The sequence below is a fragment of the Portunus trituberculatus genome, chromosome 6 (genome assembly GCF_017591435.1).
Source record: "Portunus trituberculatus isolate SZX2019 chromosome 6, ASM1759143v1, whole genome shotgun sequence".
In the NCBI taxonomy this organism is placed as follows: Eukaryota; Metazoa; Arthropoda; class Malacostraca; order Decapoda; family Portunidae; genus Portunus; species Portunus trituberculatus.
In genome coordinates, this window is record NC_059260.1 from 8,052,502 (window position 1) to 8,079,134 (window position 26,633).

General features: G+C 41.2%; 1 protein-coding gene across 1 annotated transcript in view; it reads left to right on the forward strand.

Moving 5' to 3' along the window:
• The window catches only part of LOC123517387 (nephrin-like), a 385,107-nt gene that overhangs the window by 310,339 nt on the left and 48,135 nt on the right, over positions 1–26,633 (forward strand). Inside the window, exons 6-8 of the mRNA XM_045277400.1 lie at positions 4,354–4,505; positions 5,745–5,889; positions 19,477–19,607. Of these exons, the coding sequence (XP_045133335.1) occupies positions 4,354–4,505; positions 5,745–5,889; positions 19,477–19,607 (428 nt within the window). The remainder of the gene's footprint in view (positions 1–4,353; positions 4,506–5,744; positions 5,890–19,476; positions 19,608–26,633) is intronic.

Below are 26,633 nucleotides of genomic sequence, written 5' to 3' on the forward strand. Positions count from 1 at the left end.
ATTGAATTATATATGAGAGATTGTATATATCATGTTTGACCCTTAACCACTTCAGTACTCTTATCTTGAGTTTTGGGTTACAATTAGACGATTTTATTGCCATTAGGAAGGGTTTATAGAGGTGAGAAGATTAATTAATGGTCAGAGTCTTCACTAGTTTAATCCACCTATGAGTTTGTGAAGCTGTATAAAATCACCTAATAAGAAGCAGAATTATAAAATCGCGTCATGATACTAAAGGAGTTAAGAGCAGATGTCCTCTTTGAAAAATGTCTACTTATTTCTCATTGTATTGCTACGAGACAACCGTTTTCCTTGCAGCATGAACCGAAATAACCATCTACGTCGTAAATGTTCATAAAATGTGGATCATTCGTAAATTTAATCACAATTCCTCTTCCGTGATATATTTGTACTCATTCTTCAATCTGTTTCTGGCACGACCATCTTCCCCTTAACATAAATCTAATTAAGGGACCATTTGTCTCCATCTGTTACACTTAAATGTCTGTTATATGTGTCCTCCTTAGAAGCAATAACGACCTTGCTCCAGTGATGAATAGGAGCAAGATGACACGCACATTGTACAGGTACATTCCAAGCTGTATTGTTTCACCACAGGGAATTAAGTGTCTTAAAAATCCCGCTATGAAACACATATTACATTGCTGTGTTTTGGAAAGTATACGCAATCACAGTCAGAAACGACACACACACACACACACACACACACACACACACACACACACACACACACACACACACACACAGAGAGAGAGAGAGAGAGAGAGAGAGAGAGAGAGAGAGAGAGAGAGAGAGAGAGAGAGAGAGAGAGAGAGAGAGAGAGAGAGAGAGAGAGATAGATAGATAGATAGATAGATAGATAGATATATATATATATATATATATATATATATATATATATATAGAGAGAGAGAGAGAGAGAGAGAGAGAGAGAGAGAGAGAGAGAGAGAGAGAGAGAGAGAGAGAGAGAGAGAGAGAGAGAGAGAGAGAGAGAGAGAGAGAGAGAGAGAGAGAGAGAGAGAGAGAGAGAGAGATAGATAGATAGATAGATAGATAGATAGAGAGAGAGAGAGAGAGAGAGAGAGAGAGAGAGAGAGAGAGAGAGAGAGAGAGAGAGAGAGAGAGAGAGAGAGAGAGAGAGAGAGAGAGAGATAGAGATAGATAGATAGATAGATAGATAGATAGATAGAGAGAGAGAGAGAGAGAGAGAGAGAGACACACACACACACACACACACACACACACACACACACACACACACACACACACACACACACACACACACACACACACCACCACCACCACCACCTCCTAACATTCCTTACCTCACTTCTTTATCTTGCCTCATTTCCTTACATGTTCCCTCCCGTCCATCATTGTTCTGGCCACTTACTGTTCATCCCTTTTCCTAATACCCCTTGCCACGCCACGCCAAGCCGCGCCGCTCTCCGCTCCTCTCGTGTATCTTCTAATACTTCCTCCCATTTGGTATTGATTTAACCTAAACAGCAGCGGTTCCTAGTCTCCCCTTGCACTCCGCCTCACCCTTGCTAAATACGCCGGGATCAGTCTTCATTCCCTAGATAAATTCAGGCACGATTACTCTCCTCACAAACACACCCACACACGCCGCGCTGCCCTTCCCTTCCCCTCTCTTAGAAGTACTGGCGTAGATTTAATATACCACTGATTCCCTTATCATGTGAAGGGGATGGTGACTGGCTGAAGACTTGGTGGTAATTTCGTGCTTGTTTGATAGAGGATATGATTATACTGGGTTATTTGTGCTGTTTGCTAGTAGGGAGGCAGGAAAAGAGAGAGAGAGAGAGAGAGAGAGAGAGAGAGAGAGAGAGAGAGAGAGAGAGAGAGAGAGAGAGAGAGAGAGAGAATGAGACCCAGACCCTTTCTTTGTTTGTTTGTAGGAGTTCAATTTAGCGGAAGGAGGCAGTACAGAGTATTGTTGTTGGTGGTGGTGGTGGTGGCGGGCCGGGGCACAGAGGGTCAGGTACGTATGTATATGTAGGTATCATGCATGCGCCTCCCTCCCGTTGGTCCCTGCGCTGCCCCGCCTCTGCCTTTATTAATACACGTACACGGAGACGGGCCGGAGAGCAAAGATGCAAGGCAGGGAAAGTAATGAAAGTAAATTAAATTAGTGATTCCGTGTTGGGAGAAAGAGAAAGATATTTGTGTAGTGTGAGCAATATTGAGTTTGTTGTAAAGTAATTAAAGAAAATTAGATTGTTGGTTACGTGTAGAAAGAGAAAACAAAGACGTAAGAATTAGTAGATATAGTAGAAAGATTAAGTTTGTAGTTATGTAATGGTAATAAACTAGATTGCTGGTTACGTGTTAAGGAAGGACGAAGACAAAAGTTAGTATTACATAAAAACTCGTAAAATAATGAAAGTAAAAGGCGAAAACTTAAGTACAAAAGATGATGAAGTTTGTTGTGAAGTAATAAAATAAACAAGACTGCTGGACTCATGTGGAGGGACAGAGAGAGGTAAAAAGAAAACTACTTCAGTTTAAAGGTTATTTTGTTGTAAAGTCATTTTCTTAATTTCTTTACAAGGTCTGACATTTACACACTTGATTAAATCCTTTCCAGCGACGTAAAAACCTGAATTGAGCTGCCCAGGACAAGAAATAACGGTTCAAGCTTGGCAAAAATAAGACTCCAGAAGGAAACAGGACGTAATTGGTTCTCACATACAGTGGCAGAGGAAAGGAAAACACTTGGCAATCAAGTTGTTATTAGAAAACTGTAAATGATTAAACAAACTTACGGACTGAGACGAAAGATGAAAACAGTTAGGCATGATTTATACGGGGGACTGCCGTGAACAGCCCTGATACTGCCGTGAACAGCCCTGATACTGCCGTGAACTGCCCTGATATTGCCGTGAACAGCCCTGATACTGCCGTGAACATCCCTGATACTGCCATGAACAGTCCTGATACTGCCATGAACAGCCCTGATACTGCCGTGAACATCCCTGATACTGCCGTGAACAGCCCTGATACTGCCATAAACAGCCCTGATACTGCCATGAACAGCCCTGATACTACCATGAACAGCCCTGATACTGCCGTAAACAGCCCTGATACTGCCATGAACAGCCCTGATTCTGCCATGAACAGCCCTGATACTGCCATAAACAGCCCTGATACTACCATGAACAACCCTGATACTGCCGTGAACAGCCCTGATACTGCCATGAACAGCCCTGATATTGCCATGAATAACCCTGATACTGCCATAAACAGCCCTGATACTGCCATGAACAGCCCTGATACTACCATGAACAGCCCTGATACTGCCGTAAACAGCCCTGATACTGCCATGAACAGCCCTGATACTGCCATGAACAGCCCTGATATTGCCATGAATAACCCTGATACTGCCATGAACAGCCCTGATATTGCCATGAATAACCCTGATACTGCCATGAACAGCCCTGATACTGCCATGAACAGCCCTGATACTGCCGTGAACAGCCCTGATACTGCCGTGAACAGCCCTGATACTGCCATGAACAGCCCTGATATTGCCATGAATAACCCTGATACTGCCATGAACAGCCCTGATACTGCCATGAACAGCCCTGATACTACCATAAACAGCCCTGATACTGCCATGAATAGCCCTGATACTGCCATGAACAGCCCTGATACTGCCATGAACAGCCCTGATATTGCCATGAATAACCCTGATACTGCCATGAACAGCCCTGATACTGCCATGAACAGCCCTGATACTGCCATGAACAGCCCTGATACTACCATAAACAGCCCTGATACTGCCATGAATAGCCCTGATACTGCCATGAACAGCCTGATACTGCCATGAACAGCCCTGATATTGCCATGAATAACCCTGATACTGCCATGAACAGCCCTGATACTGCCATGAACAGCCCTGATACTGCCATGAACAGCCCTGATACTACCATAAACAGCCCTGATACTGCCATGAATAGCCCTGATACTGCCATGAACAGCCCTGATACTTTCTTGCAGCTCTCCTGGTTTTCTTATACTGTTCTCATTGAGAGAGAGAGAGAGAGAGAGAGAGAGAGAGAGAGAGACTGAATTAAATGACAAGGCAGTGATGATTTTTACCTTAGGAACACAACTCCTTTTGTAATTTCATTTAACTTTATTACGTATGTGTAGGATGTAAAAAGAGAGAGAGAGAGAGAGAGAGAGAGAGAGAGAGAGAGAGAGAGAGAGAGAGAGAGAATGTTCATAATTCAGAATGTTCATTATCCGCAGAGTAAGTTCATAAGTTCATAATCCTGATGAGTTTCCCTTTCCTGGCCACAGTGAAGCCGCTATCAGTGGAGATCGTGGGGGACGTGGGCACGCTGTCTGCGGGGCGGCCGGTGGAGCTGGTGTGCAGGGCGGTGGGGTCACGGCCGCCAGCACGCATCACCTGGTGGAGAGGAGCCCGCAACATCACAGAAGTCACTCACACAGTAAGTCTTTTCTTTTTCTTAGCAGGAGTTGAACCTTATTTTGAAACTTTTGTCCTCGTTTCCACTACATTCTAAAATTCAAGCTACACGGTTTTTTCACCCCTTCAGTATTGAGACGCATTTTTACCATGACTTTTGGGTGTGATTAGACGATTCTATTAATATGAGGTCTAGTTTATGGAGGTCAGAAGATTAATGACCACAGTCTCCACTACTCATTTTCGTTCCCGACATAAGTTTCTGAAGCTGTATAAAATCACCAAATTGTAACTAAGATAAATATGAAGACGCGTCATGGTACTGAAGGAGTTACAGGTATACTTTATGCTGGAGATTTTGGACAAGTGGTGGAAGGAGGTATAAAGGAAAACGGGAGTAAGGAGGTAAAATTATTGATTCAAGGGAATTGACAGAGAAGGCGCCGTCACTGCCATGTATGGGGGTCTTATATGGTATTCTTTGTGATTCTAATGCGTAATAACAAGATTTCTGCCTTAACACGAGAGAACCCCGCTAATAATCGATGTAGCCTTTGAAAATAGTCGTGGTGAGAGTGCAAAGTGTTTCAGAATACGAGAAAAATAACAACATGCTTTTCTTCCCTTACATTACTCTAAGCCAATGTGCTTTTACGAATTTTCACCTTGTTACCATACCGCCAATCTGTTTTTACTCTCACTGTTTTAACGTAGCCTTTAGGTTGCCTTCAATATCATGTAGCGGCGCCTCCTCTTGCTCAGCGATCAGTCAAACATGAATTGCTACTATTAATGCTACTACTACTACTACTACTACTACTACTGCTAGTACATACCATTACTATATGCCACTACCGCTACTATTACTACTACTACTAATAATAATAATAATAATAATAATAATAATAATAATAATAATAATAATAATAATAATAATAATAATAATGCCACCATCACTACCACTACTATAACTATTACCCTTAATACCACCACCACTACTGCTACTACTATTACTATCACTACTACTACTACTACTACTACTACTACTACTACTACTATCACCACCACCACCACCACTACTACCACTACCGCTACCACCACTACCGCTACTGCCACCACCACTATCACCACTACCACTACTACTACCGCCACCACTACTATTACCACTATTATTACTACTACTACTACTACTACTACTACTACTACTACTACTACTACTACTACTACTACTTGTCTGATGCCAAAGTTTTGCCTTCCCCAGGACATGAACAACGGCAATGTCACCACGGGCTCCATCGTCTTCCGCCCCACGCGACACGACGACGGCCGCCACATCCGCTGCAGCGCCGCCAACCCGTCCCTGGCGCACTCCAAGATAGAGGACTCCGTGCTGCTCAGCGTTAGATGTGAGTACCCGGGTGACGCGTGAGGGGCCGGGGAGCGAGGGAAGAGTTCAGGTGTTCGTTCTCTGTGTGTGTGTGTGTGTGTGTGTGTGTGTGTGTGTGTGTGTGTGTGTTTATGTCCTAGCCTATAGCGCCTGTAGGTAACTTGAAGAGTATGTATGGAAGCGCTGTTCAGTGTTTGTGGTGGTGACGAGGGGCTAGGGGTGATGGTGGTGGTATTTCATGTTTTTAATCTTGTTGTTCTTGTTTTTGTTTTGTTCTCGCTTTTGTTCTTCTTTTTCTTGTTCTTCATTTGACTTTTCTATTGTCACTACTGGTACAACTTCAATAGCTAACACTACCTACTACAAACTACTACTTCTGCTACTACTACTACTACTACTACTACTACTACTACTACTACTACTACTACTACTACTACTACTACTACTACTACTACTACTGATACTCCTAGTGTAACAACCACGATAACTACTTCTACTATTACTGCTACTACTGCTCCTATTAGTATATCCTCCTCCTCCTCCTCCTCCTCCTCCTCCTCCTCCTCCTCCTCCTCCTCCTCCTCCTCCTCCTCCTCCTTCTCCTTTTCCTCCTCCTCCTCCTCCTCCTTGTCCTATCATCCAGCTCTCCCAAATCCTCCTCCTCCTCCTCCTCCTCTTCCTCCAACACAATCCTGTCTCCCTCATAGTGTTCCACTCAGACATCTCTCTCACACGTCATCTCTTATTCAATCCCTGCTTCTCTTCATCCGCCAGCCTCCTCTCTTCTGTGGGGCCTCAGATCAGTAATTGGTCGTAACGCTGCCACGAGTAATGGTTTATGAGCGGGAAAGGAGGGAGGGGGTGACTCAGGCTGACGCGGGAGAACTATGCATTATTCTCTTAGGTTCCTGCCACTCGTCTGACTGAGGGAATGCTAGACGTGGTGGAAATCTGAAGGATGAGGGAATGGTCTGTCTGTGGTTTACGTCATGATTCTCTTTACCGTTTAAGAACATTAGACTTTTTTTTCTCTCTATAAATTGGTACTTCCTGATGTGATGAAGCTGATTTTTTTTTAGCTTAATTATGGAGCTAAATGATTGTTTATTTATTTTAGTTTGCTAGTTAGTTAGTTAATCAGTTGGATAGCGAGAGAGAGAGAGAGAGAGAGAGAGAGAGAGAGAGAGAGAGAGAGAGAGAGAGAGAGAGAGAGAGAGAGGAATATCTGCTCAACTTCGTTCCCAAAAGGTTAGAGAAATTTGCGAATATAATAAATCTTCTTTCTTGAATCTTTTAGCCCATTTTAATACTTGCATCACATCACCACACGCACCAGATTTTCTTATTTCTATTATCTGATTCTCTTCGCCCAGTATATTCAGCGTCTGTAATCAGGAGAGGACGGAAAATAATGAATGCAAGCTTGATAAGGTTACGTTAAGGAAAATGAGGTAGGAAGGGATTGGTTCTTAAATAGAGTAGTAGGTACATAGAATAAACTCGGTAATCTGGCTGGTAGAGCTGACTAATTAGGGAACTTTGAAAGGTTAGATAATATAAGAAGTGGAAATAGGTAGGTGTGGTATATATAGAAGCTGTCACATGTATATATGAGGGTTTCTTGCAGCTTCCCTTCCTTTCTTATTGTTTTTGTTTAAAGAGGTTCTGGCCAAGTGCTCAAGGATGGAGAGAGAGAAAAAATGCCCACTGTGGTTGACAGACTAAAGGATAGGACCAAAATTTATTAACAAAAATTGAATTGTCTTAAAACCTTAAATACTTCGTCAAGGTTAAGGGGAGATAGACAGTGATTAAACAAAATTGGATATTTGTCTTAACTCCTTCAATACCACGACGTGTTTTCATATTTATCCTGCTCACTGTTTGGTTATTCTATACAGCTTCAGAAACTCACGTGGGGATTTAAAATAGTGAAGGCTCTGGCCATTAACCTTCTCACCTCCATAGACGCGTTTCCATATTCATTCTGCTTACTATTTGGTTATTTTATACAGCTTCAGAAATTCATGTGGGGATTTAGAATAGTGAAGACGTTGGCTATTAATCTTCTCACCTCCATAGACCGTTTTTTTATGTAACTAAAATCGTTTAATCATACACAAAACTCATAGTAAAAATGTGTCCCAGTATACTGAAGGGCTAAAATCTTCGTGTTGAAACAGTTCATATAGTTTAAGGGAACCCAAACTGGAGAATTGTCTTAAAAGCTTCGTGTTGCAATAATTCGTTAGTGCTAGATACGAAAGCAGACATCGAGGTGGTGCAGAGTCAATGTTCTTCTATTCCTCCATTTAAGAGAGTAACTCTACTGCCCTGGCCTGGAAACTCGCGTGTCAAAAAATAAATAAATAAAAAAAAACTTACAACCTTATAGGCCTTCCACTAATAAACTAATACACTTCCTGGCCTAACGTGCTTTAGTTAATTCAATTCTCCTTTACAATATTCCATCCACCGTCCGAGGTAGGCCTAAGACTGAAAATATACAGGAAAAATATGAGACGTGTGCTGTTCCTGTAGTTAATAATATAAGGCAGGGAAGTTAGGAAGTTAGGAAAGATCGGGACCGTGGGAAGGTGAGGCGAGTTTGGCCAAGGATACTTATGTGAAGATTCCATATGACTGATTCCTCTTTCTCTCTGTCTGTTTGTGTGTATGTGTGTCTCTGTCAGCCTGTCTGTCTGTGTGTCCCTCTCTGTTTGTCCAAGTGTCTGTTTATCTGTATCTGTGGTTCTGTTTGTGTTTATTTTGTCTGTCTATCTAATCTCTCTCTCTCTCTCTCTCTCTCTCTCTCTCTCTCTCTCTCTCTCTCTCTCTCTCTCTCTCTCTCTCTCTCTCTCTCTCTCTCTCTCTCTCTCTCTCTCTCTCTCTCTGTGTGTGTGTGTGTGTGTGTGTGTGTGTGTGTGTGTGTGTGTGTGTGTGTGTGTGTGTGTGTGTGTGTGTGTGAAGCGACTTGGTTGTGGAGTAGTGTGCATAATGAGTGAGTGAGGCAGGCTCGTGTTCCCTGCTGCAATAATGAAGCTGGTAGGGAAGTTAACAGAGGTCATCAGTAAAGGAGTGGATGTGGTTGTACTATTCTCGCATTCTCCCTTGGTAGATCACCCGGTAATAGAAGAAAACCAGTGAAAATTTACAAGAACTAAGTAATCGTTCATTTTTCGTCATCTTGTCCTTATTATTTTACATTGCTTTTTGTCAGTTACGTCTGTTGTTCAGTTAACGCATCGACACATCCCGCGAGAACGTATTTTTGTATTAAACTCATTGCCTTTATAATAACTCCCACTAATGTGTGTGTCCAGTGCTGTGTGTGTGTGTGTGTGTGTGTGTGTGTGTGTGTGTGTGTGTGTGTGTGTGTGTGTGTGTCCAGTGGTGGTATATGTTCAGTAGTGTGTGTGTCCAGTGGTGTGTTTGTTTGTTTGTGTGTGTGTGTGTGTGTGTGTGTGTGTGTGTGTGTGTGTGTGTGTGTGTGTGTGTGTGTGTGTGTGTGTGTGTGTGTGTGTGTGTGTGTGTGTGTGTGTGTGTGTGTGTGTGTGTGTCTAGTGATGTGTCTATCCAGTGTTTCTCCCTCACGTTTCTGTAATGTGTGTGTAATGCTCATACTTGTGTTTTAAACCCCTTCAATACAGAGACACATTTTTACCTTTACTTTTGGGTATGATTCAACGATTTTACTTGCATTTGGAAGTGTTTATGAAGGTCAAAAGATTATTAATGGTCAGTCTTTACTATTCTAATCGCAATAAGTGTTTCGGAAAATGCTTAAAAATCGCCAAAATATTAACTAGAATGAATATATAAAACACGTCGTGGTACCGATGAGATTAATCGCGTGTGTTGTTACTCTTGTCTATTTGTTGAAGTAATGGCTTCCTAAATTAAAGTAATCGTAATCTGCTTGATATAAGTTTATTCAGTGTTGATTCTCTATCGTCTATGTTATTTTCACGGTGTGTTGCTTGTTATTATTATTATTACTATTATTATTATTATTATTATTATTATTATTATTATTATTATTATTATTATTATTATTATTATTATCATTACCCTTCTTTTTATTCATTATATTTATCTATTTGGTATTAATTTTTACTCGTGTTTGTTTTTACTTTGTTGGTTTCGTTATGAGAAATTCTTTTGTACTGCACGTAAGTTCATTCAATTTCCTTGCATTTTACCTTCTCGCTACGTTAGACTCTTTGTTTCATTGTTCGCGCTGTTAATTCACCGAGGGATCTTTATGGCTTCGTGTCCTGATGCTTGTGTGAATGTCTTGCCTCACCGCCTTCCCACTCCATGCTAATCTCTAAAACATATTACATTAAATTTTCTTCATTACTTCCCCCTCAAGGCTATTTACTTCTCCTGCTGTCTTTATATTTCTTTTTTACTCGCGTGTCTTGCTACCTTTCTGCATTTCTTGGCGGAACAACGTGATAAATTGCATTACTGTTCTTTCTAAAATGTTTCGCTAATGTTTACATATTTTTCATTACCATTATTTAGTTACAGGAATATGTGAACTGTCTTACTTTCTTTCCTTTTTTTCTTTTCTTTTGCTGTTTTGCTGCTCATTTTTCTTTTTGTTGTCAGATCGTTGTAATATTTTTTTTTTTCGATAATTTGTTGTTTCTCTTCGTTACTATTATTATTATTTTTTTTTTTTTTTCCAGAAAGCTGTAATATATTTTTTTTCGATAACATTACTATTTTTTTTTTTTTTTTTTGTAACATTGTTCTCGATAACCTGTTGTTTCTCTTCATTACGGTTATGTGTTTAGTATTCTTCACAATCGTCCAGTTGTAGGAAAAAAAGAAGTTTACTATCTTTATATCCGTGTTTTGTTACCCACCTCCTCTTTGTTGCCGCCGCGCTATCATGTGTTGTGCTAATCTGTTAATCTACCCACATTACTGTTACCTTTTGTTTAGCACTCTTCACAAATACTCAGTTGCCTTAATCTGTTTATTGTCTTTGCGTGTGTGTTTTGCCATTCACTTTATTGCTGCCAGAACGTTATCATGTGTTGTGTGAATCTGTTAATCCATCTCCATTACTGTTACGGTTTGTTTAGTACTCTTCACAAATACTCAGTCGTCGTTATGTATTCCTTATCTTTACGTGTGTGTTTTGCCATTCACTTTTTTTGCTGCAGTTTGTTGTGTTAATCTGTTGCTTTTTTTTTCCCCATCATTGTTACGTTAATCTGTTTGTTGGTTACTTTCTCCTCACTGTCATTTATCCACCGTGATGTTTTTTGCTGCTTTGGTTCACGTGTTATGTTCATCTGTTAGTGTTTTGAGTTATTGTGGCGGTGATCCTGTTTGTGCATTATGTTACCCTGTTTGTTCGTTACGTCAGCCTCTAGTCGTTAAGATAGTGTGTTGTGTTGTGTTTACTTGAGTCATTTTGTTGTTTGGGTTCGTGTCGTGATGATTCCTTACTTCATGATGCTTATAACCTTTGTGGAGATTCAAAATGGGCAGTTAATTGAGGCATAAAGAAGTAGGATGGAGGTATTATGAAATGGGTAAAGAGCTCCTTTTTTTTGCAGTTATTTTTTACTACTTTTTTCTCACTGGTGTTCGGTCATCGTACTGTTTCACCCGTGCTTATGTAGGCGTCTCCTTTTCCTTATCCAATATTTTTTTTTATTCCTAATCTTGTAACTCATCAGTGTGTTCATTTCCATCCTCTTATTTTCCTAATTTTCTGGGGGTTTTTTAAGTCTGTCTTCATTTTTATCATCTGGGTTTCTCACTTTTATCTATTTTTTAACATTTTTTTTTACCTTGTGTTACTTTGTTTTAGTTATTATCCTACTGCTATCTCTTTTTTTTTTACATTTAATATTTCTTTTCGTCTTATGTTCCGCAATTTCTTCACACGAATCAGTTCCTTTGAGATTTATGTTTCATTAGTCGCGTGAATTTCCTGCGAGACTCTCTACATGCATAACACTAATCCTCAGCCCCGTGAATCACTTCCCGTCACTTTTTTTTACATAATATTTTTTCCACTGTCCTGAATTTCTAGCAGCAATTCTTCATACTTTACAGTAATTTCTTTCATAATGACACCCTTCAGAATTTCTTCACCACTTCATCCTCACAGCTCGCTTCCTTCCACATTTTTACAACGTTATATTTTTGTTTTCTTCACTCGCCTAAATTTCTTGCAGCAGTCCTTCATACAACGCCATTTTCCTTCATAACAATATCCTTCAGTATTTCTCCTTTACTGTATCTCAATTGCCGTCACATTTTTACAACCTAATACTTTGCGACTCGTGTGAACTCCCTGCAAGACTGCCTTCATGCATCACCTTAATCTCATATTTATAAATGCGAGGTTATAGTGATTAGCCTTCATTTATAACGGGGAAGTAATCTGACACACTGCCTTCCTTCGGTCCGACACGCGAGGAACAGAACAGTTAGTACATGAATAGCCCTGCGTTGTTCCTCCTTGCCCCTGTCTAGTCTGGTTTGGCTGAGAGGTCGCCGTCACTGAGATATTGATGACCTGCTGCCTGTCACGTGGAGTTTATGCAGCACGTAATGTTACCAGCAGTGTTTGTGTAGCGAGAAGGTGATCGTTACTGCGTCTTTGCTCGCTCCGTCACGCTCCACGACTACCTTGGACATAGGTATACTGATAATGCTCTCACACGCACGCACGCACACACGATTTATCACACACAAAAAAATAAAAAGAAACGTAGAAATTCCGTAGCTCAATGGAACGTATCTTGGTCAGTCAATCGACAGGGATAGAATTGAATCCAATCAGGTTTGTAAGGATTTCTTTTCCCTCCACTGACAGCGTTAATAGTTAATATCCTCATTGAGCAAAGGAGTGAATGTGTGTGTGTGTGTGTGTGTGTGTGTGTGTGTGTGTGTGTGTGTGTGTGTGGGTGTGTGTGGTTGTGGTTGTGTGTGTGAGGCAGAGAGAGAGAGAGAGAGAGAGAGAGAGAGAGAGAGAGAGAGAGAGAGAGAGAGAGAGAGAGAGAGAGAGAGAGAGAGAGAGAGAGAGACAGAGAGAGGGAGAGCAAATTGTCACCCTTTCCCTTCACACGAGCAGCAAGCTGTTTATCACTGTTCCGTTGGTCAACAGTGAAGTACGAGTAGAATTTGTTCAGACACGGCGAATGGCTCAAAGTCGGCCTGGGTTTTGTCGAGAGACTGATTTATGTGTATTTATTGAACAAAATGTCAGAAAACAGAGGCAGCATAAACAGAAGTATTCCTTGACCTTCTACAGTACTTGATCGCTGGACGCCAGACGGTTCACCATTGAATGAGGCGGGTTTGTTGTTGCGCACCACACTCCAGGCAGGCCACGGGGGCCCGCTCTGGCTGGCTTCATTTCGAGACAGTTGTGTTAATGGACAAAAAAAAAAAAAAAAAATGTGTTGAAGTTTCTGTGTAATGTAGGATCCTTCTGAACAGACACCATGTGGCGATTGTGAGCTTTCCACGTTGTTAAGACCAAAGAGAATGACAAACGCACACACACACACACACACACACACACACACACACACACACACACACACACACACACACACACACACACACACACACACACACACACACACACACACACACATCACCAGCAACAGTACCAGTGTCCCCACAAGTTGCCCTGTCCGGTCAACCTTCCGTCACACACCTTTATTTTAATTCTGACGTGATCTGGTATTGAAATATTTATGTAAATCATGTCAATACACTTACCTTTGCCATTTCCGCTGCTCTGGCCTCGCATCAGGCACGTGTGCAATCAATTGTTATGATGAGCTGTAGGAAACACGTAGTCGTGCGGAAAGTATTAACAGCGACCGATAGAAGTTGTCTCTCTAAAGCAGCGCTCGGCTGTAACACAAACCTGTGCAGCGCTTGCCAGTCCAGGGCAGGGCAGGGCAGGGCAGGGCGGGAGTATTTCTGGCCGCCGAGTGGTGCTGCTGTTAGGGCTTAGGAGAGTACTCTTATCAAGGGCTTTTCTGGGTGTTCTGATGTATGTTTCGTAACTAAAATGAACACTGATTGCTGGTTTGAGTGACTAAATTAATGTTGCTGAAAAATACATATTAGCATTGTTTGACGTCGCGAGAAAAGAATAATAAGCCAATCAATGAAATGAATAAATGAGATACGAGTACATTAAATCGAACCGAATCATAACACAGAACGTAAAGAAAAGTAATACAATGATTTCTTCGATGATGTAGCAGAATAAGTTAAGCAAAAACGTATTACTGCCAGTAGAAAGAGGAATGAACGGTGTGTGTGTGTGTGTGTGTGTGTGTGTGTGTGTGTGTGTGTGTGTGTGTGTGTGTGTGTGTGTGTGTGTGTGTGTGTGTGTGTGTGTGTGTGTGTGTGTGTGTGTGTGTGTGTGTGTGTGTGTGTGTGTGTGTGTGTGTGTGTGTGTGTGTGTGTGTGTGTGTGTGTGTGTGTGTGTGTGTGTGTGTGTGTGTGTGTGTGTGTGTGTGTGTGTGTGTGTGTGTGTGTGTGTGTGTGTGTGTGTGTGTGTGTGTGTGTGTGTGTGTGTGTGTGTGTGTGTGTGTGTGTGTGTATTCACCACGGTCGTCTACTGGTCACCCAGCCAGTCTTCCCCATTACGGAGCGAGCTCAGAGCTCGTGCGTGTCATCAAAGAAAACGATGCATATATTTCTTCAGTAACGTAAAGAAATAGACACTTGGAATTAGCCATTATGTGATAGCAACAAACACGTTCCTAGTAGTGTTTGACAAGACTTACTTTCCTGGTAATGTGTGTCTCGTCATTAGCTGTCGCTCGGAAACACGCATGTCAGTAGGTGCAAGTTATTCAACCTTTAATGCATTTTCCTGTCATTTCCAACCAGGTCTTGAACATTTACACTTTTTTTTATACCATGTGGGCTTTTCACGGGAATTTATGGGCTAAAGGGGATACCTCTTAGGGTACCTCCTATCTCAATGCTCACCCGCTAGGAAACCGTTGCTCTGAGTGAGGAACCCCAACCTACACTCATACCGTGGATAAGATTCAAACCCGTGCGCTTGGAGACCCCTCGCACGGTTCCACTGTACCACTACTGCGATAGTTTTCTTACAACATAAACATTAAATAATATTCCTATATATTCAAAAATAAATACCAAGGAAATGCAGAATTACACAACAAAAACAAGAGAACTCATACTACTGTTCTGAAATTATGAAGAAAGTACGGTGGTTCCGGTGGCAGCGGCTGTGACTGCAATACAGGGCTCGAATCCCACATGCAGTTTGGATTTTCTCAGGTGACTGGCTGGCCCAAGGTTCAGCCAGCCTTGAATAGGTAGCGGGGAGCAGTGACTGGGAGGGTTAAAGGTGAAGGGAACTGGTCTACCTAGTGCTCTGTATTGGCGCCTTCTGCTTATCATCGCCTACGCTACGAGCACGAGAGTATGGAGCACCTTTAAACCTTTGAATTAAAAGAAAAAATGAGTATATAGAATAAAATGGAAGAGGAATACTTAGCCTGAGTCACTGGACATGCACAGTTCATTTGTTTTGTTTATTGTTGTAAGCAGGAGAGACCTCCTGAGGTGCCACTCACAGAAAGAAAGGATGAACAATGTGGCTGCCTCAATGACTACGTGCAGTTTGGTTCACAGGGCCTCGCAACACAATACCCCCAGACTTAATGCCTCGCCTCGCCTCATGAAGACACAGGAACATTACTTTTGAAATGGATACTTTTCTTCTTTCTTTTATATTTACGATGAAGTAATTCTGGTTAACTCGTGAAAAGATTAATTCTGCTATTACTCTTATTGCCTTTTTATGTTATTACTTGTCAGAAAAAGAATTATAGAATGTGCATCAAGCAGTAAGGTATTTCATATGCTGTATCCTTGACTGTGTGTGTGTGTGTGTGTGTGTGTGTGTGTGTGTGTGTGTGTCTGTGTGTGTGTGTTTATGTGTGTGTTTGTGATTTGGTAATTTACCTTCATATGCTTATCTACAGTATTACATGACTACTGGCTGTATCTAATTAGATAGTTATCAACCTTTCAATATATATTCTATCTATTTGTGTGTTTCTCTATTTTCTCACACAAGCGCTTCTGGCATTTAGTTACAGCAGATGTTGTTTTTCCAGTACGTCATATTCTCATTTTGAATTCAGGATGTAAAACGATAAAAAGGAGAGGACAGCATGCACACAGTCAAAGAGAGGCCCGTCCTACACACACACACACCTGGCTAACCTTCCCTTGCTTCCATAAACACAAGACAGAGTTCCCTTGAAGAAGAATTGTAGCTTTGTAACACGACTCCGGCATTATCATGTTAGTTTTCGTGTTCCTTTGTTATGTAATGTTTGGTCAGTGTTTGTTTACAGGGAAAAAAAGTTACTGATGTTTATTTTATTTTATTTTTATTTCTTATCCGGCTTACATGCCACTGACTCACTCGCTCACCTACCGACCGACTGACTGACTGACTGATTCGCTCACTCACTCACTGGTTAGTAGGTTGGTTAGATTAATGGATTTATGGCAGAATGGATGGCTGACTGACTGATTCACACAATCGCTCACTTCACTCACTCACTTACTCACTCACTCACTCACTCACTCACTCACTCACTGGATGGTTAGATTAATGGATGTATGACTGCATGGATTGCATGACTGTCAGAGTGACTGACTGACTATATCCTAAAGTGCAAAATGCTACTTGTTTTAATGAATTGCGTGAGAAATGATACACAACAAAATATCAAAATCTTAAATTGCAAAGAATAAAAAAATACTGAATAACAAAACCGGACGAGAATAAAAGAGAAGAAAGACGACGAACGGAGCAAAAAAAAAAAAAGAAAGAAAAAGAAAATATAAAAACCCCAAAGAATTAAAAGGTCAAAGAAAAAAGTGAAGCAAATGAATAGAATAAATAAATAAATAATAATAAAAAAATAGATAAAAATAGAAAAAGTGAAGTGAAAAAAGATGTAAAAAGAGGAAAAAGTAAAGAAAGGATTAAAGCAGAAAAAGAAAGAAAGGAAAGAGGCTGAAGAAGAAGAACGGACGGAATTAAATTAAGAAGAAGAAGAAGAAGAAGAAGAAGAAGAAGAAGAGAAAGAAGATAACAAGGAGGAATTGGAGAAGGAAGAAGCGAAGAGAAAGAATAGAGGAAGGAAGAGGAGGAGGAGGAGGAAAAAAAGGAGGAAGCAAAAACTAAGGAAAGGGAAGGAGGGGGAGGAGGACAAAGAAGAAGAAGAAGAAGAAGAAGAAGATAACAAGGAGAAGGAATTGGAGAAGGAAGAAACGAAGAGAAAGAATAGAGGGAGAAAGAGGAGGAGGAGGAGAAAAAGGAGGAAGCAAAAAGTAAGAAAGAGGAAGAAGGGGGAGGACGAGAAAGAAAAGAAAACGTAAAGGGAGTGGAGGAAGAGGAAGAATAGAAAGAGAAGGAAGGAAGAGGAGAGTGAGAAGAAAAAACGATAGGAAGAAGAAACACAATTAGGCGGATGAGAAAGAAAAAGCTGAAGAGGATGAGGAAGAAGAGGAAAATAAGAAGAAAAATTATAAAACTACACAGACCAGAGAGAGAGAGAGAGAGAGTCTACACTATACACACAAAGAAAAATATAATAACAGTGATAAAATAAAGAGGAACATGCGTGAGGTATGAAAAAATCAGGTTAATAGCATACACTTAATTCTAATAACCTTTCTCAGTACCCTCTACTTAATACGTGGTTAGTATGGCGTGGCAGCGGCCGGCAATACTAAGGCGGGCACAGTACAGAGTTAGTGCCTGGGAGAGTGTCGAAAGAACAGGGTACCTGAGTTTATTTGACGGTAACCATAAGATTCCTGTTACTTATTTGCTCTAAGGAGGTTTGGTCCACTAAGAACGCACTGTGAATTGAGACAGTAGCGTGTAAGTTACTTTGTGTGGGTGTATTATATTTTCTTTCATTTTATTTTCTTGTTTTCTTATTTCTTCTATATTTTCTTAACATCCACTGAAGGAACACTAAGGACTGGGAGAGTTTTGTGTGTAGAGTGTGGGTTATTAGTTGGCGCAGGAACGGGAGGCCAGATGCGTTATTGTTTGAGTTGCACACTATTTTTGAGATATACAAAGGAGCGCCAAAGTCAGGCTAAGGTTAAAATGATTTCCGTGAAAGCTGTTCATCCTCACAAAGCTGCAGACTGGCTGTACTTAGCTCATGTTATTATCAAATAAGACCCAAACTCACTTCAGCGAAAAACAATATGACTTCGAACTGAATAAGAACTAATCACGTGAAATATATTCCTATTCATAACACAATTATTATCACTCAAAGGAAGCGGTTAAACAATGTAATTAAGAGTTCCTGGAGATGCATTTCAGATACCAACAACAGAATGAAGCAATACTTATTTACCAGCACTGAGTCTTGTCGGCCTTGATACGCCACACCGCTTCCTTTAATTCCATTTTATTAAAGAGGAAAGCTAAAAACAAGTATGAGTTGTAGGAAGCCAGCCAGGCAAGAGCTGATCCTAAGAGGCTTCATCATGTATATAAGATGAAAATATAGAATAAATAGGTCCATTAAAGACAGTTATTGGGGAGGTGGTTAGTTTTCAGGAGTATAGTAAAATTATGTATGAGTATGCTTTAACTGTTTTCACTCAAGAAAACATACAAGAAGTGGCAGATAGTGAACAGAGAGTGAGAAGATGTCAGATATTCATATAACAAAGATGGTAGAACAGGCCGCCGTGGTACAGTGGAACATGCGTGCTTTTGGGTCTGAGGGGTCTTCAAGCGCACGGCTTCGAATCCTGTCCACGGTCCAAGTGTAGGTTGGGCTTCCTCACTCGGGACAACGGTCTCCTAGCGGGTGGGCTTTGAGATATCAAATACCCCAAAAAGTATCCCATGAAAAGCATACATGGTTTAAATGAAGAAATAAAAACAGGAGATAAATAGATTATAAGATTAAACTCACCATTACTCGATAAAATGCATCCCAGGGTACTGAAGTTATTTCCCACTCTACTAGCTAGCCTTCATCACCTTTACCGAACTAATCCATCTTTACTAATAATGCCAGAGTTACTCAATCACTTTTCAGCCAGTTCATTGATAAACACTGCGACGATTTGCTTGTTTCTGTCTCACTCTTTGACCTGACCAAGAGTTCACCATCAAGATACCTCAGGAACTAAAGGAATGGATAGATTTGTAACTTTTACTCAATTTTCTGTGGGAATAATAATGTGTGTGTGTGTGTGTGTGTGTGTGTGTGTGTGTGTGTGTGTGTGTGTGTGTGTGTGTGTGTGTGTGTGTGTATGTATGTGTGTGTGTTTTCTTGCTCTTCACTTGCTTTCTTCACATTTAAAAAAAAATACTCCATAACGTTCATTTCTAAATCTCCTCTGGGATGGTATCTGAGTGAGACTTTTCTTTGTTATCCTTATTTTTCTTTCCCTTTGCTTATCTCCGACATGCAATCGAAGAGTCCAAGATGGTATTATTTCTATAGTTAGTTGTATTCTCTATCTGATATCTAGTTCTCCTAATGCTCTCTCGTCCTCCCGCCAGACAAGCCCGAGGTGGAGCTGGCTCTCGGCCCCGCCCTGGACCCCGAGGCCATCAAGGAGGGCGATGACGTGTATTTCGACTGCACCATCCACGCCAATCCGCCCGCCAGACGCGTCACCTGGTTCCACAATGTGTGTGTGTGTGTGTGTGTGTGTGTGTGTGTGTGTGTGAAGGGGCTTGTGCCGTATTATTGTTGTTGTTTTTGTTGTTGTTGTTGTTTTCCCTTAAATGTTTCTGAGAATTTTATGAAAGAAAAACCAAAACATAATATTATGTAATGATGATGATAATGATAGTAATAGTGATAATGATAATAATAACAACAACAACATCAACAGAAACAACAACAATAACAATAACAACAACTATAATAATAACAATGAAGAGGGAAAAAAATCCTACAAGTGATGAATATTAATAGCATTCAGATAACATTGAGACACAAGTATACAGGTTCAGTAAGTTTATTGTGTTTGGTTGTCTTGAAGGCGTGAAGTAGTGACGTGTTTGCCAGATTGACGCTGTTGTAAAATGTTCGTATCGGTGAGTGTTTGATTAAGGAAGGAGGAGGCGGAGGGAGAGAGGAAATAGGAGGAGGAGGAAGAAGAGAAAGAGGAGTAGGAAGGCAAGTAAGCAAGCACAGCACAACGAGGCAATGTGGGTTCCCGGGAGCTGCATTGGGGAAGTAATTCTGCGGCGGTTTAATATTTATTGCTTGAGTGGGGTAAGTTTACAGACTCACGCTTGGTTTGGGTCAGGTTGTGTGTGTAGCGACTTCGCCAATTTCAGGGACAGCCGCGGGAGTTGTTTGCTTTGTCCGCTTGAATTCCTTGTGGAGCGAGCCAGGACTTGTCTCGCAGCCACCTTGAATTACCGCGGTAGTATTTTTCTTCCCAGAGTTTCTTATGGCGTTTATCTCCGTTATTTACACGAAATTAAACGTGAAGAAACTTTCTGTAGCCTTTTTAATGCTATGGTGCCCTTCATTAACATTCAGAATACTACAAAACTTATTTATGCGTAACTAAACGTAAAGAAACTGTTGCGTTAACTTGTTCTTTGCAATGGTTGCCTTTTATTAACATTCTCTATGTTAAGTTACTTGCATGGAAGTACAAGAAGAACAAAACAGAGGTAATTTTTTGTCGGCCTAAAAAACACAGGTACTCAAGACGCAAAAAGAGAGAGGTGTGGAGACATTTGTCCCTGAATTTTGACTAATTCTTTTGATTCTTTTAAGGAGATTACAATTCTAGTGGGCCTTTTTTTTCTAATATTCATTTATTTTCACTTGGTATTTCTCCCTCTTACATAAAAAAAATATGTTTCAGTACGTTAACCCCTTCAGTACTGGGACGCATTTTTACCTTGAATTTTAAATGTGATTAGACCATTTTATTGACATTATGAACTGTCTATGGAGGTGAAAAGATTAATGGCCGGAGTCTTCACTATTTCGATTCCCCACATAAGTTTCTGAAGCTGTACAAAATCATCAAATAGTAAGCAGAATGAATATGAAAACGCGTCATGGTACTGAAGGAGTTAATCATAAAACAAACGGTCGGTTCATTGAGAAAATTCAGAAGAAGCAACTGAAACACTGAACCCTGTATCCAAACCGCTCTGCCCCTTCTACCGGTAAGCCAATACCGCGTATTGGCAACCTCCATACTACAGCAACGGGAGCAAGTGAGCAAGTGACTCGACCAGCCAGCGATACGAATAATTCTGAAGCCATACCATTAAGTCCCGTCTATTACATGAGTTAGCGGCGGTGACGGGTGCTCAGGACGCGGCGCCAATCACCTTCTAAGAAATTGTAGGAATAACGACTAACACGGAGCGGGAGTGCGTTACTGGTGTATTAGTATTTACAAGACGTTAATCAGGCTGGAATTTTTTTTTTTTTTTTTCATTTGGTTCGAGATTCTTAGAACGCGAGTCGCTATTGTGATCTTTTCCTTGATGGTGACACGTGACAGCAGTGCACCATGGTCCGCAGCGCACTCTGTCCCCGTGTATCTTAATTTTTTCACCATCTTCGATTGTTTATCTTTTTAAGCTTAATAAATTGATGAGGTACAAGACGCTTCTGCCAAACGAATAAGCGAGTAGTTCATATCGTGTAACTAATGTAATCAGATTTTTCTTTTTGTAAACTGTCTCTTGTTACTCAGGTGAAGCAATAAGTGTCATACTATAATATTGCTGTCCTCTATGCTCGAGGAAGACAAAAACCTCACTTGTATCAAATCGTATGAGAGAAAAAACAAGTGAATGATGCAACTTTCATGAAGCAAATACGAAGAGAAACAAGGAATCCTATTATATAAAGCTACCAAGGTTATGTAAAGGGAGATTGCAGGGTACATGACGCTCGCTCTGGTTAACATTGAGGGAAGGGGATGTGAGTGTGGCACAGTGCTCTGCCCGTGAACTAAAGGTTGTGACTCGGATCCATAGCACATCCACGTGTCTCGCTTGGGGGGATTCAGTGCTCTCATAACCTTAACCTGTGACATTTGCCTTTACTACCTAGTGAGCATAATGAAGTAGTGTTAATAATAGTCGCTTGTTTTAGTTATTAGAATCACCAGCTTGAACTAGGATGTCTTTTTTACTTGTATTGTAAGTAGTAGTGGGTGATTTTGATAATATTTTGTTATTATTGTGGATGTTACTAAAGTATTTCATCAAGGTAAGGATTATACTGATGTGAAAGGGTTATGAATGTGTAAGTCGCCAGGTATTACAAGGAGATTGTCAGCAGATCGAAAGAAATAAGATTAGTACTGATGAGCAAAATTAAACCAAACGCGTGGGGAGTGAATGCACAGATTAACCCCTTCAGTACCATGACGCGTTTTCATATTCATTCTGGTTACTATTTGGTGATTTTATACAGCTTCAGAAACTTATGTGGTGATTGTATTAGTAAAAACTCAGGCCATCAATCTTCTGAGCTTCATAGATCCATCCTAATGTAAATAAAATCGTCTAATCATGCTCAAAATTGAAGGTAGAAATGCGTTCCGGTACTGCAGAGGTCAAGGTTCTCTCTATCTGATCCCGACCGTACCGCAAATAGCTTATTCATTGGTAGGTTACTCTCTGCATAGACGAGGTAGGCGATATGAGCTAGTGGTTGTAAATGTACAGGTAGATAGGCAGGTGAGTAGATAGATAGATAGGTGTAAATAGATGTGCTAATGTTATATTTTCCCCATTTCATCTGTACAAAGGTTATAGTTGATACACATACTCATTCATAAGAAATAAAGGGTTGAGATACGATTCTCTCTCTCTCTCTCTCTCTCTCTCTCTCTCTCTCTCTCTCTCTCTCTCTCTCTCTCTCTCTCTCTCTCTCTCTCTCTCTCTCTCTCTCTCTCTCTCTCTCTCTATCTATCTATCTATCTATCTATCTCTCACCACCAGCGTTAGCACAGACTGACTGGCGCTGCAACACGGCAATGTAAGACCAGCACGAGACCAATGGCGTATTTTTTTTGCATCACTGGCATAGCGGATCCTCAATACCTCACGTAACTCTACTCTTAAATTCATGATCCTGCAATCCGGCAACAGATCCCCGATGCCACTCACAGCACCACCACCACCACCGCCACTACCACCGCCGGAGCCCTCAGCGGAATTAGAATGAAGCAATTTGGCCAAAATTCAATAACCGCTCGGAGCAAAGGCCGCGGGACGTTGCGCTCGGTTACTGAAGGTTGAGTTAGGGAAAGGATAAATAAAATGCCGGTCAATGGAAGGTCCAATCAAAAGTTCCGAGTAACTGAAGGTTGGTAAAAAAGTGAGGCTTAACTGAAGGTTGGAGGAAAAAGTGCAGGTTAATTGAAGGTTGGGGAAAAATTGCCGGTTATTCAGGCAGGAACTATTTACTTTACTGAAGGCTGGAATAAAAAATACCGGTTGACTTTACGTATGTCGTGTGGAAATAGGAGCCGGTGAGCAGAAGCTTGTAAGGAAAAAGTGACAGTGGTTTTCAAGAATAGCCATTAGAATGTAGCAGGGAAGACGATCAGAGGGAAAGAAAACAGTTCCCTCACGATTACGTTTATTAGAAGAATACAAAGAGAACAGCGAAGATGGACGTCAAACTTATTCCCTAGTGCGTCCTTAGTCTCCTCTCGCTGCAAATCACTTTCAGATCCGTATTGTGAAGCACTTCTGACTGCACCTCCACTATTTTCAAAGGCTCTACTTGAAGCTACATTGATTTTGACATGTGTTTCTGTGATTAGAGACAGATTTACAAGATTTCTACACTATTGATTGGCGAGACGCTTTTGAGAATCCAGCTTACGATCTCTGGCCTTTGATAGACAGTTCTGGTGAGAAAGCAAAGGCGTTTCTGAATTTGTGATTCTAGAGACAGATTTACAAGATTGCTACACTATTGACTGGCGCAACGCTTTTGAGAATCCAGCTTACGATCTCTGGCCATTGAAAGACAGTCGTGGTGAGAAAAGTAAGGCGTTTCTGAATACAGGTGTAAGTTACAGGCAGGACGAAGTGCAGACACAAAGAGAGAGTTCCAGAGTTCAACAGTGAAACTTTTTATTCTATTTTGAGTGACACAAAATGGAGAAAGGAAGAAAAGTAAAATTGAAAGTGAGGGATGGATTTATTTTTAATCTCTCTCTCTCTCTCTCTCTCTCTCTCTCTCTCTCTCTCTCTCTCTCTCTCTCTCTCTCTCTCTCTCTCTCTCTCTCTCTCTCTCTCTCTCTCTCTCTCTCTCTCTCTCTCTCTCTCTCTCTCTCTCTCTCTCCCCTTACCATTATATTAGTAATCCTGAGAGCGAATGTACCGTAGAAAAAATAAACAACTGATATCGTCTTCATTTGTGGTGTTTTGGTAATGTTTTGTGTCAATGTACTGCACGTTGGCTCTGCAAGGGATAATGTATTGGAGTGTTCCAGGCTGAGGCTTAGAGAGAAGAGGGGGAGGGATGAATGCAGTGAATGAGAGAGCCAAAGGTTTGTAGTATTTCTGTATGTGTGTGTCTCTCTCTACCTACTGTTTGTTATTTCTGTGTCCGGGAATTGTAACTTGAAACACACACACACACACACACACACACACACACACACACACACACACACACACACACACACACACACACACACACACACACACACACACACACACACACACACACACACACACACACACACACACACACACACACACACACACACACACACACACACACACACACACATTCTCCCCTCTCTCTCTCTCTCTCTCTCTCTCTCTCTCTCTCTCTCTCTCTCTCTCTCTCTCTCTCTCTCTCTCTCTCTCTCTCTCTCTCTCTCTCTCTCTCTCTACTTCCAATACTGACTACTTTCTGTCCAGTACACTCAAGTTTTACACACTCCCTTTCCAATCTGATCCCTTCTTTCGCTGTCATGCTCACCTGCTCACCTGACACGGCTGCTCCATCTCTTATCCGCCAGGTGACCTTTTAACTCTTCCCTCCTCTCTTAGTGATTAAATTGAGGCTCGTCTATTCCAGCAATCCGTCACTGGCTAATGTCATGTAGTGCAAGGAAGAATTGTGTGTTATTTTGTAGTGTTTTTTAGTGTTCATTTTTCAGCGCTGTGTTCATGTCGCCACTGACCTGAGCGTGCATTGTGTTCGCGGGAGTTATCGACTGTAAACAAACATCCTGCCATTAGTGGACGTTAATTGAAGTTATGCTGTGTTTGCGCGCTCACTCGTGCTGTCGTGTTTGTGCAATGGAGTTTGTTGTTTATTTATTATTGCACATTAGCTTATTTAATTTGTCATTTGGAAGTGAAATGTTTCGTCATTAGTGAGAGTAAAGTGGAATTATACGGCGTTGTTGATTGTTTAGTTGGTTTGTATTTCTGCTACTTTGCTTGGTTATTGGAGCTTTAGTTACATGTTTGTTGTTGTTTGGTAGCCCCTTCGGTACTAGGACACATTTTTATCTTGAGATTTGTGTACGATTAGACCATTTTCGTGACATTAAGAAGGGCCTATGGAGGTCAGAAGATTAATGCCCACAGTCTTCACTATTTTAATCCCCCACATAAGTTTCTGAAGTTTTTTGTAAAATCACCAAATAATAAGCAGAATGAATATGAAAACGCGTCTCAGTACTGAAGGGGTTGATATGTATGTGCATATACTGATTTTTAGGTAAACAGGCAGTATGCAGTTAGCGAACGCAGATGGATATTTTCAGTAATCTTGTATTTCATCAGTAAAGCTTTATTGATCATTTTCAAGTCTGTGTTATCGTGTGTACTTCTTTTTTTATTTATACCATGTGGGCTTTTCAAAGGAATTTGGGGCTAAAGTGGGTACTTTTGGGGGTACCTTCTATCTCAAAGCCCACCCGCCAGGAAACCGTTGCCCCGAGTGAAGAAGCCCAACCTACACTCGAACCGTGGACAGGATTCGAACCCGTGCGTTTGGAGACTCCTCGGACCCCAAAGCACGCATGTTTCCACTGCACTACGGCTTCTATATTAACTCAGTATTTTGCAAGTAATGAACGAGAAGTGAAGTGACTGTGACTTGCTTTACGCCGCTCAGTGTGTCATGACCTGTGCAGCAGCTTCACATGTCACCAAGTATATTGTGTCACCTGTTGCTTTGCTCATAAGATCAATCAGTGAGTCAAGCAGCCTTGGTCACCCTTCCCTCGGTGTGTCCTGCTGATAAGCCGCCTCAGTAATAAATGGCCGACTCGGCTTTCCCGGAACACGATGGCCGCGTGTCGGGGAGTGATGAGACTGCCACAACACCGCCACCCACACACACACACACACACACACACCTGCCCGTCCCTCCCAGTGATGAATGATTACCTGGGAGCGCGTGGGAGTTTGACCCTTTCGCCGTGATATGCAGCAGCTCACCACAAATAAAGCACTGTACGAAATCTTTGAAATACCTACGATAAATTAAAGACGATTAAAGGAATAAGCTTTTTTCAGAGTCACTGCAATGTCCAGAGTTGAATGTAGACACAAGGAAATGTTTAAGTGATTTGTGATTTTGGAAAGATGTGCCAAGTTTTCTGAAACATTTTTGCACTGCATCTTCAGTTTCAAGATACTAAAATTGCAGGTAGTCGGATTTTTAAGGATGTTTTTTA